Genomic DNA, 15,736 nt, shown 5'->3' with positions numbered 1-15,736 from the left:
TATGCTGAGAGGGGACCTCTGGGTTGAGAGTTGGGGGCTGCAGCTCAGCTTCGGTTTTGCAACCACAGCAGGTAAAACTCTACTGTTGTTTCTCTGCCGTCCTGCTTCTCTGTCTTCTGCCGTGATGACTGGGTCCTACCACTGGCCGGTTGTGGGGAGCTCACAGCTTTCCCAGGCAGGGCTGTTCAGAGAACTCTCCGCTCTTTCTTTCCTTTCCTTCTTCCTGCAGGGAGTTTCGCAGCTGCAAGAAGCAGCTTCTTTATTTCTTCCAGTCCACCATCTGACACCTGGGGTTCTGACTTGTGGTAGTTCATGCACAGATCCCATGCATGCTCAGATGTGCTGGCATGCAGTTTGGGTGTTTTTGTTGAGTTTTAGATGTTCAGTTTATTATCGTTTCAAGGGGAGAGATCTGGGGATGTCTCTCACTCCACCATGTTTTCAAATATCGACTTTATGTGACCAGCTTTACATTTGCCTTTCTTTGGCTTCCTTTTTCTTCTTCTTTCCAAACTTCATCCCTCCAATCCCTGTCAGCCTTGTACTCTTTCTTCTCTTCTTTTTCATTTCTGACCTCATCTCTGTTGTCTGAGTAGGTAATCTGTAACTAACAACACTATTCTGATACAAGGTATCTAGTAGACTTTATTTAATCACCAATTTTTCTTTATAAGGCTCAGTGAGTAATTTATACTTTTTCAAAGGCATGAAATGATCATCCAACCTACAGATACATTAAATTCTTGAACTTATTAGTGAATACTGACTCTAAATGGCCTTTTATCCAAAGCATCCAGGAGTGTTTTCACTTGGGTAGCACACTTGTTGGTAAACATGGTGACCACCTTCCCCTACCCACTCCACCCCGACACCAGATCTGCTATCACTCCCTATCTCTGTGTGGGGTTTGAGATCCTCAAAATCTGTAGTGCCTGTACTTCAACGTGGAAGGGAGTGAACAATGAAGATCTCTTCTGCCTTTAGTTTATAGGATTTACACAGTTATTTCCTGTTTACTTCTGGAAATGTGCAGCAATTTAAAGCAGAGTATCTAATATCAAAGTCCTCAAAGTCTGACTCCGCTTTATTCTGAGACTGGTCTATTTGACAAGGTTTTCTTCCTGTTAGTCTATACCCCTGGTCATTATAGTGCCTCTCCTTCTCAACCTGATTTACACTTCTTGGAAGTAAATACCTGCGGTAGAATGTACAGGGGCAAAAAGAAAGCTGGTTCAAACAGCTGAAGAGAGCAATAAAGGAAACAGATGATACATTCCAAAGTTCTGAATCACACCAGCTATAGCTGCCTTTATTCCCATCAATCTTCTGCTTTTTACTTCCAAAATATATCTGCCTACTAGAGAGGAGAAGGCAGATTTTAGCTTTTCCTTGTTATAAAAATTTGTAAGAAGTGATTATTCAGAAGCAGCGTTTTGGGGGAGCCTTTGGGATATAATCCTATGCCCCATCATCTCTTGACTGACATACTACTTCCTTTCTCTGTAAGCTCCAAAAAACTAACTCTCTATACCTACCCTGCCCTGCCATACCCTGCTATCAATACTGAGCTTTCCAGGAAAAGACACACCAGAGCCACATAATGACCCGTTTGTTCTTCAGTCTTGTGTTCATTGGTGCCATAAATGTGACCCTGGAACCCTGAGCCTGTTTTTGGATCTAATATCACCTTTTTAGATCACACTCAGAAGCTAAGCGTCAAGGAGGATTTGTTGCAGAAGGTCCTCCCCAAGGCCTGTTTCTGCCTCCTCCCTCCTTCTTTGTCCCCCTAGCCTTGGGGATTTGGAACTTGAGAACAGTGGTCTCCCAAAGCCTCATCTGTGTCCTGGTTTGGATATTACCTTTGTTACCAGGAAGACAATTCATTTTAAACATATGGATAGGAAAGAAAACGTAGAGAAGGTGGCCTTTTTGCTCCAGATATTTTTTTTGTTTTTGTTTTTGTTTTTGAGAACTCCCAGGACTTTAACTCTACATTGAAGCACATGTGATTATAAACTAATCTATCAGGAAAGTTTCCCACCTACCTCCCTTGACCCTACTCTTGAGATGTTCAACTGCGCCCATCATGATCCCTGAGCTCTGCTCTGTTTCATAGGATTAATTCTTTCAAAGAGAAACTGAACTTTCCAGTCCTGTATTTCTTATAAGCTCTTTCTGTGATCTCTCTATCCCATCTCTTTAATATAAGGAAGAACAGGAAGAGAAAAAAGAAACCTTTGAGAGTGTCAATCAAATGTACCCATTTGAAGGGCTTTATAAAATATTTTGTTATCCAATACCCTTTATATTAGTCTTCTACAGCAGATCTCAGGATTACTAGGCCTAGAAAGTCAAGAAATATTTCCTCTTATGAAACTTAGATCCCCTTGAAGTCTTTCCCAAGACCATGAGGAAAGGATAAACTCTGACTTAAAGTTTTTCAGGATATTAGGTGAGAATATGGCTTAGGATGCCCAAATATTTGAGGGAATTACAGGGCATAATAACAAAGACATAAAGAGAAGAACCAACAGACACACAAGGAAACATACATCCCTTCGAATTTCATTCAGTTTAATCAAAAATTTGTATTTTATTAAAGATTATCTCTGTTACTGTAATACCATAGGGAAAGATCTATAATGTCATTATTCTCCTGGAGCACACAGTATGAAAGCTATGAAAGGACAAATACAAATGTCACACAAATTACAGACACAAAGCCAACTGAGTAAAAATGAATAAATAAATGAATAAACCAGCAAATAATCCCTTGAGCTGGTAAAAATCATTTACTAGTCTGGAAGCTGCTCTAAAGATCTGGTTTCATCTTTGTTTTTCTCCTTGTTTCTCCTGAGAATTCTGGGAAATTTTCAACCTTCTGTGACCAGGAGTAGATAAGAGTCAGAGACCACTTTAAATACCAGTGTGATGGAGCCCAGAGAAAGAGTCCATCTATATGAAGGAAAGTGACTAGTCACTGGATCAACCCTTGTATAATCCTACCATTTAATATTCTGTCTTCTGTTCAAAAGAAATCTTTTTGATTCACTTTACGACCTGTCACTTGAGTCTTGAGTACTGGCTCTTCAGCTGGCCACAGGACTATTGACTCTTTCTCCCACATCTAGACTGTGTACAAAATCAACTTTGATAGCTATTTGGAGCAAGAAAAGAACATTCTTTTTTCTAGTCACAAGCATTGCCTCCATCCTCTCCTTTTCCCCTCACTTACACATATGACCAGCTCTTTCTCAACTCTGATATTTTGTACATTTCAGGAATATCCACCCAGTCTTATCTATAACATTATTCCAAACTGGAACCATAATACCACTTTACTACCTGAAAATACATATCTCTGTTCAGTAGTATCTGAGAATAACTCATTAAGATAATGGCTATCTGGATGAGGAATTATATCTGTTTAGTATTATACAATTACTTCTCTATTATTATATTATGTACATATATTTACATATATTATTAACAATAGTAATCAATAAAAATATTTAATAAATGTTTCTCAAAAATTTAGCTGAACAGACTTAGGTATACTCTCCCTAGAGTTGGCATATTGAACTGAGGACAAGTAGATTTCATTAAAATTTAGAGCAATTCTCTAGATAGCAACTAATTCCATAAAAGTGAAAAAAACTAGATGAATGTCTGAGGTCAAGACTGTAACTGTTAGGTGTATCAGAGCCAATACATGCAGAACATATGATAAAATAATAGGATTTGTCTCAAACACTGGTGACCCATACCATAGATCCAAGAATAATATATCAGGTGCCATAGACTCACCAAACAGGGTGAGTTAGTTGGGAAAACAGAAAATCAGATGGAAACTTGAGATATATGTTAGTGTTGCCTGCATGTATTATATACAACTCAGCAATAAATAGGCAGCATAAGATGATCTAAATAGCAGAGAGGTTGACTTCCAACACCATGCCTTTCCTTAGTTGCCTCCATCAAAAAGCTATCAACTTGTCCAAGTTTCCTTAGTTATTACTTGAAGAGCAATGAGTCAAAGTTATGCTCTAGTTTGAGACAGAGAGAATAAACGATTTATTCCTATCTGGATCTGCTTGGTTTTAATGCTATAGATGACAGGGTTCATAAAAGGGGGGAAAAGAAAGTGTACGTAGCTCATTGTGATGTGGACCACTTGAGGAGCATGTTTTCCAAACCGATGGATAAATGTCAGACCAACTACAGTGACATAGAAAACCAGGATACAGCAGATGTGAGAGACACACGTGTTGAGGGCCTTGGCCCTTTCTTCTACAGAAGCAATGCCCATGACAGTCTTGAGGATCAAAATGTAGGAAAAAAAGATGATGAAAAAGTCCAACAAGACCATTGCAAATACAACCACAACTGGATAGAGACGATTGAAGGTGATGTCAGCACAGGCTAACTTGATGACATCTTGGTGGAGACAGAAAGCATGAGAGAGTACATGAGACCGACAATAGGGGAACCAGTGAAGGCGAATGATTATTGGCATAATTGACAGACCAGCCCTTGTTAATACCCCTATCCCAATCTTTATTACCCTGGCGTTGGTAAGGATGGAAGTGTATCTCAAAGGGTTATGGATGGCAATGAAACGGTCATAGGCCATGGCAAGCAAAACACCAGACTCCACGATAGAAAGAGTATGGATAAAGTAGGCTTGTGCGAAGCAGGCCCCATGGGCAATCTCTCTGTGGTTCAACCACAGGACACCCAGAACTGTGGGCATCGTGGTCAATGTCACTCCAAGGTCTGTAGTTGCCAACATAGCTAAGAAATAGTACATGGGCTCATGAAGGTTATGGTCATTCCTGATGAGAAAGACAAGGGTGACATTACCAAGAAGTATGGAGATGTAAACTACCAATAATGGGACAGAGATCCAGTGATGTGCCTTCTCCATGCCTGGGAACCCAGTAAGCAGAAATGGGGAAGAAGTGGTGTTGAGCCACATTGCAGGCCTTTCAAAGAAGAAAATATTCCTTTCAGGTAATGCAGCAGGAGCTCTGGTTGTCTTTTGAGCGTATCACCTGTTCATACACTATTTAAATAGTAAAGGTGGTAATTTAGTCATTCTCTAGAGCTTCCTAGGGAGAATAGAATGTGCGAACAACTCTATACGTTATTCAGGATTGATCATAAAGAGTTAATGAACCATATACTGGAGATGCAGTAATGTATGCAGAATAGACCTGGTCGATGTCCTTATAAATTTCATAAGCAAGAAAATAAGGGCAAAATAAAAGAAGAAATCATTATATCCGAATAGTTTCATAATAGTGTCAAAACTTACAGGATGTTTTTCATGGTGCTCCTTATCTTGACTGGTGGTTTCGAGAGAAGATTTCAAGGTTTCCCAGAATGTATGAAACCTAGATGACCAGTCAAAAATTGATTCTGAGAAGCATTGGAAGAACAGGTATTAACAGCCTAGGGCAAAACAAACAAATAATAAATACATAAACAAGAAAATAAATAAAATAAAATAGACTTAGTTGATTTGAGGGAAAGACTAAGACTAATACATCTGAAGGGGAAATTCAGTTGATGAGAGTCTAGAGACTTTTAGGAGACTATAAAAATGTTATGAGTTAATTGTATAGGTTTATTTTTAGTATGTAGACCTCAAAATCCATGTTGCCTAGCATCATAATACCTTAGTTATTGTTGTGCTATGTCTCAAAGAATTCAAAATTTCATAACAGATACAAAAATGAGCAATAAAGGTGGATTTTATGATAAGCATTTGAGAGCATTATTTATAAACAGTACAAGATAAATTCCTGTTAGATAACCACCTACTTGGAGATACAAAGATACAAATTAATTATTTAAGCAAGTTCAAGGAAAACATTTTTTTAAAAGCTATGGAGTCTACTGAGACTTCACATAAGTGGGAAGACTCTGACATTTGAATTTTAAGGTATTAACTGGTGCAGGCAGCCAATTTCTGTGAGGAAAAAAAGCGTGCATTTGTGTCTCTGGCATTAGCCAGAGAAAAATGGGGCCACCTTCTATTAAGGTTAGTATGGGCTGTATATCTCATGTGCTTTACAAAGAACATCTTGGTGTAAATTTAATGCACGACTTCCCAGACTCCTCTTTGCCTATGAAAACGTGTTCGTAAGATCACCAGGCTTTTACCTTTAGAAGATGTTGGTTGAAGTTCTGGCTCTGCTACTTTGTGACAATAATGATATTGAGAAAGTCATTTAATCTTGGGCTTTGGTTTCACTATATTTAAGTGGCTGTAGTGATTTCCATCCAGTCATGCTCTTGGTGAATGGTGTAAGAATAGACTGAAATTGCAAATGAGAAAGAGCTTTGCCAGAAATAAATTATTCTTCACTTTTGAAGCTTTGTTATCACTGAGAAGAGCCTCTTCACTCTCTACCTGGTGGGTATACATCAATTTTAGTCATTGATACTGAGACATGTCAATTTTTTTAAGAAGCCTAGGAAGAAATATAAGATGATGGGGTTTTGAGGAGCCTAGGTTTGACTGTAACTGAAAGTATTAAGCTAAAGTTGATCTGACTAGTGGATAAAAGATGATGTGTCTGAGCAGAAAGGGAAAGGAGAGAAGGAGAGTGGTGAGTGTGGGTAGGGACTTCTGAAGGTAGCTACAGATGACATTACACCTGGAGCTCTGGGACTGAAATAGTTTGAGGGAAAAGCAACTCTGTCTTCAAAGGCTCGGAAAACACTCAGTGTATTCAGGGTTAAAGAAGCAGGAGTGGGGAGGGTGGGGCCACCAGACAAGGAAAATAGAGTTCAAAGGCAAATGAAAGAAATAAATAATTGCTGAGTTTCCATTTCATGTCAAGACACTAGGACAGTACATGTGCATCATTTTTTTTTCCCCGCAGAATCCTTACAATAACCTATTCCCCCCATTCTATAAAGTCATATTGTTTACATGTCCTAGGTGACAGGTGCATTAAGTGAATGAGAGTTTTTTTTATGCACTATGGATTAGAAAGACTCCAGAAATGAATGAAATCTTTGTAGTATTTAGGAGTACAATCAAGCTTGCTGCCATTTTCTTCTGTTTCCATACTGAAAAGCAGCATTTTTGCTCGATTTACTCAGAGCTGTTTTTGTGGTACATGAGATCATCTGTGAATTCCGGAGAGGTTAAAAATCCTAGGCTTTTCTTCATCCCTACAGTCACTCATCATCTCCCAGAGTCTCTGTCTTAGAAGGAACTAGGTTTTGCATGGATCAGAAGCTAATTCTCAAAATCTCAAATTCTGCCACATAAACTGTGGGTTCCGCGCAGACACTCCAGACATCCTGCTTAGACTTTTACCTTTCACATGTTCTCTCATTTTCCTTTGGGCTCTTTCCCTTCACTTTTCTTGACACTTTTTTTTTCTATTTCAAGTATTTACTCCCTCTGTCCTTGGTTTGTTTGTCTCCTAACCTTAGTCCCTTATCAGTCTTTTCCACAAAGTTCAAATTTGCAATCAATTCTCCGTTTATTTTATTTCAAGGTTTCCAATGATAGCTCCATTCCCAATACTTAATTCTTGGCACAATGCCTAGCACATAATTTGTGTTCTTTTTTAGTTACTGAGTGATTGGTTTGCCTACACATACAAATTGATTTTAGACCATCTTACAGGCCTGATTATGAGCAGGTTCTCAAATTATCGAAGCACATAAATTGATTGGTATACCCTACCAAGTGGTTGATTGACTCTGAATACACAGCTGTGTATCCCTGGCACCCAGAAATGCCCTGAGGGGGTGTTATAAGGGCTATAGAAAGAAAAACTCTGCCATAGTTTCAATTCAGCAGAGACTACCTATTACTCTCTGAGTTCTTTCCCGGTGCTAAAGATATAGGACTATGTAAATTGCTGTCTGTGATCTAATGGCACACACAGCCCATGTTCTAGTCAAGAGTAATTTTGACTTGGCTTATCAGTCTTAGATGAAAGTCAGATGGTGACTTCTCTACAGAAAGTGTCTGAAACTCTGATAATTACAAAGCTACCTTTTCTTACACTTTTGGAATAAATTCTATCTTTGGTGCTTATGTGGACTTCTAGAAAAAAAAAAGTCCAAGCAGGAAATGACAGGCTTAGAATGGGGGTCTGAGAAGTTGCAAGTTCAGATATGGAGAGAACCAGAAGTAGAAATGCAAAATTCATCCCCGAGTCTACACCCGCCATCTGGTTTGCTCCCATAACTCTTTTTGGCCACATGTGTTTCAGAGTCCATGTGTCCTTACTTTATACATCTGAGGAGGTAATCCTTAAAGAAACCAGATTTTAAAGATGTTGGAGAGTCTTAAGGACCCATACCTATTCTTCACATTCTCTTGACACATAATACTATCACTTTTATCTTTCTGAGAAACCAGATCTCTATTTCCTGCTCTCTCTACCCTGATGCCTGCAGTGAGGTGCCAGAGACAAGATTCAATAGATACCCTCACCGACCTGAATTTTGGTTTTCTCCAATTCATCAGTACCACAGTCATGAATCTGGAATCCTTAGCTTTATCAAGGATTTAGTCATGATGCCACTCCTTTCATAATCTGCACAAAATCCTGTCTGGTAGGAATATTTATTTTAGAAGCTCCTCTCCAGGATCCAGTCTTGATTTAGGTTACCCATTGGCCCTCCCTCTCTATCTTTCCTCACTTTCTTCATCCATCTCTCCTTCCATCTTTTGTATCCTTATTTTTACCCTCGGCTTTGGAGATCTGAGCTTTGAATAGCAGTCCCCAAGGTCTCTGTCTGTGTCTTTTTACTTCAGCCCTGTTGTTAGGAGAGTGATTAGTTATTTATATCTATCAGCATACCTATTTACATAACGTAGACCAGTTAGAGATTTGAACTGAAATAGATTTCTTAAGGGAGCACTTTTTCCTCAGCTGTGTATGAGAACTCCCAACCACTATCCCTATAATGAGGAATGTGTGTAAATTATAGGAGAGCAGGACATTCGTTTTGGTGAAGTAAAATCTCCCACACATCCTCTTTTCTCTAGTTTTGATGTCTGGCTGAAGCCAATGGGCACCCAGAGCACTTTCTCATGGAAAGGAGAGCTCTCCTACCCAGGTCTTTATTTCCCCTTATTCCTCTCTCTACAACTCCTATCTCCATGTTCTGCATAAGAAGACAGGACAAGATGGGAGTCTCCTTCCACCTCAGTAATACATGTACCCATTTTTAAAATTTTTATTTTGTTATTTTTTATTTTTCAATTGCACTTGACATTTAATATATTAGTTTCAGGTGTATAACATAGTGGTTAGCCATTTATATAACTTACGAAGTGATCTCCCTGATTAGTCCAGGACTCCCTTAACACCATACCTAGTTATTACAATATTACTGACTATATTCCTTACTCTGTACTTCACATCCCTGTGACTATTGTGTAACTGTTAATTTGTACTTCTTAATCTCTTCCCCTTTTTCGCTCAGCCCCACAACCACCCTCCTGCCTGGCAACAATCAGTTTGCTCATGGATGGAACTCCTTTTTAATCAAGTTATGAGTAACGTGAAGGACAGGAATCACAATGCCAACTGTCTGCAAGCCAAGGTCTTAACCTCTCTTCTCATAGGAAAATGACAATTCAGTATACATGTGATGCAGAACATGCATGTTGAAACTTGAGTATTTGGTTTACATTGTGACTCTGGCTCTTGCCCACTGTGGGCAAGTTATGTAACCTTATTTTTCCTTATCTCTAAAATGCATGTATTAATTATTATTGCATAAAGTTGTTGAGGTTTAAATATAAAGCACTTAGAACAGTATTCAACATGTAATAACCAGTCAATCAGTGTCAGCTATTACTACCTCTGCTATAATCAATCACACTTATTTTAATCATTTGTATTTTGGACTATCTTTCTCCATTTAACATTGACGTATTTGAGAAATAGACATCATCTTTCACTGGTTTTTTTTTTTTGGCACATAGATATTTAAATGATTTAATTATAAAATCAATGTAATAGTCTCCAGTTTATACTACTGGAGGTAGATGAATTTAATGATGTATCTTGATTGATGGAGAGTAATTTCCATTTTCAGATTAAAACTACTAACTCTTGAACACCATTCTACATAGCAAAAAGTTTAAAAAAATCTACTACTTCAGATTTTAGTCAGAGACATACATATAGAAAATATACAGATAAACACACAGAGATCTTCCTTTTTGATTAAGCAAATGATGAGATTCGATTCAATTACTAAATAAATTAAATTAATTTTATTTAATTATTTAATTATGATACAAAAAAGAAGACAGATTGAGAAAATGAATCATAGACAAATCTAAACTGACAGTCAAAATGGCTTTAATTAACAATTTTTTTTAGCAAAAAATTATTAAAGTTAATTTATGTAAAGGAATGTGAATGAATCATAAAAGTCTAGCTCAATGAATTCGTTGCAAAATAAGTTTACCATTGTACAACAAATAGAATTTTACAAGTTAAGCAAAAGTTCCTTTATTTCTCTTTCCAATTCACCTCCTAGATTGGTTTTATCTACTTGTAACCTTTATAAAGTGGAATCATACTATATGTGCTCTTTTGTGTCTGGCATCCATGTTCATCATTAAGTTTGTGAGAAATATCTATGTGTTTGCATGTAGCAATAGTTTGTTAATTTTCATTTCTATATAGTATCCATTATATGAATATGTCCCGTATTTACTTTTCTACTCTTGATAGTAATAGTTTTTCAGCTATTGCAAATAGTGCTGGTCTGATCATTCAGGTACATGTTTATTTGATTTTTTTTTTTGTGCACATATGTACGAATTTTTGTTGAGCCTAAACATAGGAATATAATTCCTTGGAAAAACATATGTTCATTTACAGTAGATACTGATAAGTATTTTCTAAAATGATTACATAATTTTATATTTCACTAATAGTTCATGAGTCTCAATTCATTCACATCCTTAACATAACTAGGTATTTTCACTGTTTTTACAAAGCTATTCTACCAAGTGTGTAGTGGTATCTTGTAATTTTGAATTGCATTTCCTTGATGACTAATAATGTTGCAAACATTTTCATATCCTTATTGGTTGCTTGCCTTGTTTGTGAAGAATTCGTTCCACTCTTTTGACCATTAAAAAAGAGTAGGCTGTCTGTCATTTGTTTATTGATTTTTCAGGTGTTATTTATGAATTATTGATATGAATGTTAGGTCAGATATAGATACAACAAATACCTTTACTGCTCTATAGCTGGCTTTTTAATTTTCTTAATTTTTCATGGACATAAATTATTTTTAATGCAAATTTATTTATGGTTCTTGTTTTTGTGAAATATTTAAGAAATCTTAAATCCAAAATCAATGAATAAAAATTCCTCTGTTATATATAATAGTTTTAAACTTTTTAATAACTTCACCACAAACTGAAATTTATCTGTGATGTGAGGCTGATATCAAGAATCATTTTTGTGTCCAGATTATTTTGTGCCTTTGATTAGTCTACATTCTTTTCTGCCTTTGATTAGTCTACATTCTTTTCTGATCCAAGAAGTACCTTGGAGATTATAACCATAATTGGATGCATCCTCTTGCACACTTTCAGATAGTTACATTATCTTCTTAGCAGAAACAATCATGACATCATTTATAAAATGACATATTTTATTCCCTACAGTAGCTCTCTATCCAGAACACTTACATTCTTATTAAGCAAGGAAATTTATATATTTGTAGATAGCTAAGCCACCTAATAACAATATTCTTGCCATGGATTGGCCTCTCCAGAAGTAGATGCTGAGACAGAATTTTGGGTGAAACATGTTTATTAGAGGTTAACACCTTTGATAATAAGAAGGAAGTAGAATTTGGCAGAGGAAGAAACCAAACTGAGATACAGGCTGACAAAGCCTCATCCAACTTAGCAGAAAGCTCTGGAGAAAATATACCCAACAGTATTAACCCATTTGGGGTTGAAATGGCCAGGCTTTTAAAACTCTCCTCAATCACATCTAAGAAGAAGATCATGACTTTGGACAAAGTGGCTCTCTGCAGCTGAGAGAGATCCTGTATTAGCTGAGATTTGGAGGCTGCCTGCTGACACATTTCCTTGATGGGGAATCTATCCTGTACATCTCCAACAGTTTCCTTGTTGGTGTCCTATATTTACAAGACAATTTCCAAGACTTTTACACATACATCTCTTATTCTAATTACTGTTCCCAGTGCTCACAGACCAATAGCAATTGACACATATTATCCAGATATTAATAAAATATCTCCAGGGATTCACTAGCTCTCAACAACACATGTAGTCTCCTAAATTTCACAGCAGCATATATTTAGAGATTTTTTTTTTACAATTTCTATATTTAAACAAACAAAAACTACTTTATATTTGAAGGCTTAGTATTTGTTTTAACTTTTTATTTTGAAATAATTATCAATTCATAAGAAGTCATAAAAATATATATAGGGAGATCTTGTGGACTTTTCACCCAGTTTTTGTCAATGATAACATCTTGCATAACTACAGTACAATATCCAAACAAGCAAATCGACATTGATACAATCCACAGAGATTATTTAAATTTCGCATTTTATATGCACTCGTGTGTATACATGTATAGCTTTATGCAATTTTATCGCATGTGTAGATTCATGTAAATAACACCATAGCCAAGATACAAAACTGATCTATCTCCACAAGGATGCTTCATTCCACAACTTTATAAACATACCTGTTTTTCTTTCTTCCTCCTTTCTGTTATCTCTAACCTCTGGCAACTACTAATCTGTGCTCCATGTCTAAAATTTTGTTATTTCAAGAAAGTTACATACATGAAATCATTGGCTTTTTAAAAAAATGTATTTATTTAAATTAGTTTCAAGTATACAGTACATTGGTTAGACAACTATATAGTTCATAAAACGATCCCCACAATTGCTTCCTCCCTCCCTAGCCCTCCACTTAGCCATCATATTAATGCTGACTGCATTCCCTCTGCCGTGCTTCCCATCTCCGTGACCAACTATCAACTACTAATTTGTATTTCTTTAACCTTTCACCCCATTCTCCCAGCATCCCAATGTCATTCCCCTCTGTCTGTCACCAAATTGTCCACTATATTCGTGAGTCTGTTTTTGATTAGTTTGTTCTTTTTATTCCTTAGATTCTGCATATAAGTGAAATCATATTGTATTTTTCTTTCTCTATCTGACTTATTTCACTCAGCATAATAACCTCTAGGTTCATCCATATCATTGCAAATGGTAGAATTTCATTTTTTTTACGGCTGAGTAATATTCTACTGTATACATGAACCACAATTTCTTTATCCAATCGTCTGTTGATGAGCATTTAGGTTGCTTCCATATCTTGGCTATTGTAAATTGTGGTGCCATGAATATTGGGGTACATAGATCTTTACAAATTATTGTTTTGATTTTCCTTGGATAATTACCCAGAAGTGTAATTGCTGGGTCAAAAGGTATATTCACTTTTAATTTTTTGAGAAACCACCAGACTGTTTTCCATAGTGGCTGTACTAATTTGCAATGCCACCAACAATGTATGAGGATTCCCTTTTCTCTGCATCCTCGCCAACATTTGTTGTTCTTTGATTTATTGATGATAGCCATTCTGACAGGTGTGAGGTGCTATCTCAATGTGGTTTTAATTTGCATTTCTCTGATGATTAGTGACATTGAGCATCGTTTCATATGTATATTAGCCATCTGTATTTCCTCTTTGGAGAACTATCTATTTAGGTCTTCTGCCTATTTTTTAAATTGGATTGTTTGCTTTTTTGTTGTTGAGCTGTATAAGTTCTTTATATATTTAAGATATTAACCCCTTATCTAATGTATCATTAGAGAATATCTTTTCCCAAACAGTCGGTTGTCTTTTTGTTTTATTGATGGTTTCCTTTGCTGTACAAAAACTTTTTAGTTTGATGTAGTCCCATTTGTTTATTTTTTCTTTCGTTTCCCTTGCCTGAGGATATATATCTAAAAAGAAATTCCTGTTAGTAATATCAGAGAAATTACTGCCTATCTTTTCTTCTAGAAGATTATGGTTTTGGGTCTTACATTTAAATCTTTAATCTATTTTGAGTCTACTCTTTTATATGGTGTAAGAAGGTGGTCCAGCTTCCTTTTTTTGCATTTATCTGTCTAATTTTTCTAACACCATTTATTGAAGAGATTGTCCTTATCCTATTGTACATTCATACCTCCTTTATCATATATTAAGTGAGCATATAGGCATGGATTTATTTCTGGGCTCTGTATTCCATTCCATTCCATTCCATTGATCAATGTATCTGTTTTTACGCCAGTATCATGTTGTTTTGATTACTGTAGACTTGTAGTATGGTTTGATATCAGGTAGTGTGATACCTCCAACTTTGTTCTTCATTCTCAATATTGCCATGGCTATTCGGGGTGTTTTATGGCTTCATATAAATTTTAGGATTATTCGTTCTAGCTCTCTGAAAAATGCTATTGGTATTTTGAAAGAGATTTCATTGAATCTACAGATTGCTTTAGGTAGTATGGCCATTTTAACAATGTTGATTCTTCCTGCCCATGAACACGGTATATGCTTCCATTTATTTGTATCTTCTTCAATTTCTTTTTTCCATTGACATAATTTTCTGAAAACAGGTCTTTTACTTTCTTGGTTCATGTGATTTCCAGGTATTTTATAGTTTTTGATGCAATTGTAAATGAGATTGTTTTCTTAATTTCTCTTTCTGAAAGATCATCATTGGTGTATAAAAATCATTGTGTTTTTTTTTTAAACTCAGCAGAATTCTCCTGAGAAGTATCAAGTTGTTATATATATCAATAGTTTGCTTCTTTTTACTGTTGAACAGTAATCCATTATATTGATATACCATAGTTTAACTGTTCACCAGTTGAAGGACATTTAGGTTGTTTCTAGGTTGGGGCAATTACTAAAATGGTTGCTATGAACATTTGTGTATAGGTTTTTGTATAAACACAGTTTTTCATTTCTCTGAGATAAATGCCCAAAAGTATAATTGCTAGGCCATAAGGTAAGTGTATGTCTAGTTTTATAAGAAACTGCCAATTATTTGCCATTGTGGCTGTACCACTTTGCACTCCCACCAGCACTGATGAATGGTCTAAGTCCTCTGTATTCTGTATCACTACTTTTTCATTTAAGCCACTCTGAAGTATTATATAATATCTGATTTTAATTTGCATTTTCTCAATGATAAATAATGTTAAGATCTTTACATATATTATATGCCATCTATGCATTCTCTTCAGTCAAATGTTTGTTCATATCTTTTGCCTATTTTCTGATTTTACTTTTTTTTTAACTTTTGGGTATTGAGAGTTCTTAAAATATTATATATACAAGTCTTGTTGATATATCATTTGTAAATGTTTTCTCCCAGTCTGAGGCTCATCTTTTCATTCTCTTAACAGGCTTTTTAAAATTTTTTCCATGTCAAATCTCAGATCAAGGTGGCAGCAAGACTGGTTTCTTTTGAGGCCTCTCTCTTTGGCTTGTAGATGGATGTCTTCTCCCTGTGTCTTTGCATGTTTTTTCCTCTGTGCACACTGGTATCTTCTTGTGTGCCCAAATTTCCTCTTCCTATAAGGACACTAGTCATATTGAATCAAGGTCCACTCTAACAATGTCATTTCAACTTAATCATCTCATTAAAAGCCACATGTCCAAATACAATTACATTTT

The 15,736-nt window shown here is 36.1% G+C and overlaps 1 protein-coding gene across 1 annotated transcript; it reads right to left on the bottom strand.

Annotated features, from left to right (window-relative positions):
* Positions 1-4,039: 4,039 nt before the first annotated feature.
* On the bottom strand, positions 4,040-4,978 carry LOC105307563 (olfactory receptor 51B6). The gene has a single exon (XM_011383111.1). It carries the CDS (start codon positions 4,976-4,978, stop codon positions 4,040-4,042), a length of 939 nt encoding a protein of 312 aa, XP_011381413.1.
* Positions 4,979-15,736: the final 10,758 nt, after the last annotated feature.

The sequence above is a fragment of the Pteropus vampyrus genome, unplaced genomic scaffold, assembly GCF_000151845.1.
Source record: "Pteropus vampyrus isolate Shadow unplaced genomic scaffold, Pvam_2.0 Scaffold504, whole genome shotgun sequence".
Lineage (NCBI taxonomy): Eukaryota > Metazoa > Chordata > Mammalia > Chiroptera > Pteropodidae > Pteropus > Pteropus vampyrus.
Note: the sequence above shows the minus strand (reverse complement) of the source record. Positions and strands in the feature narration are given on the sequence as shown.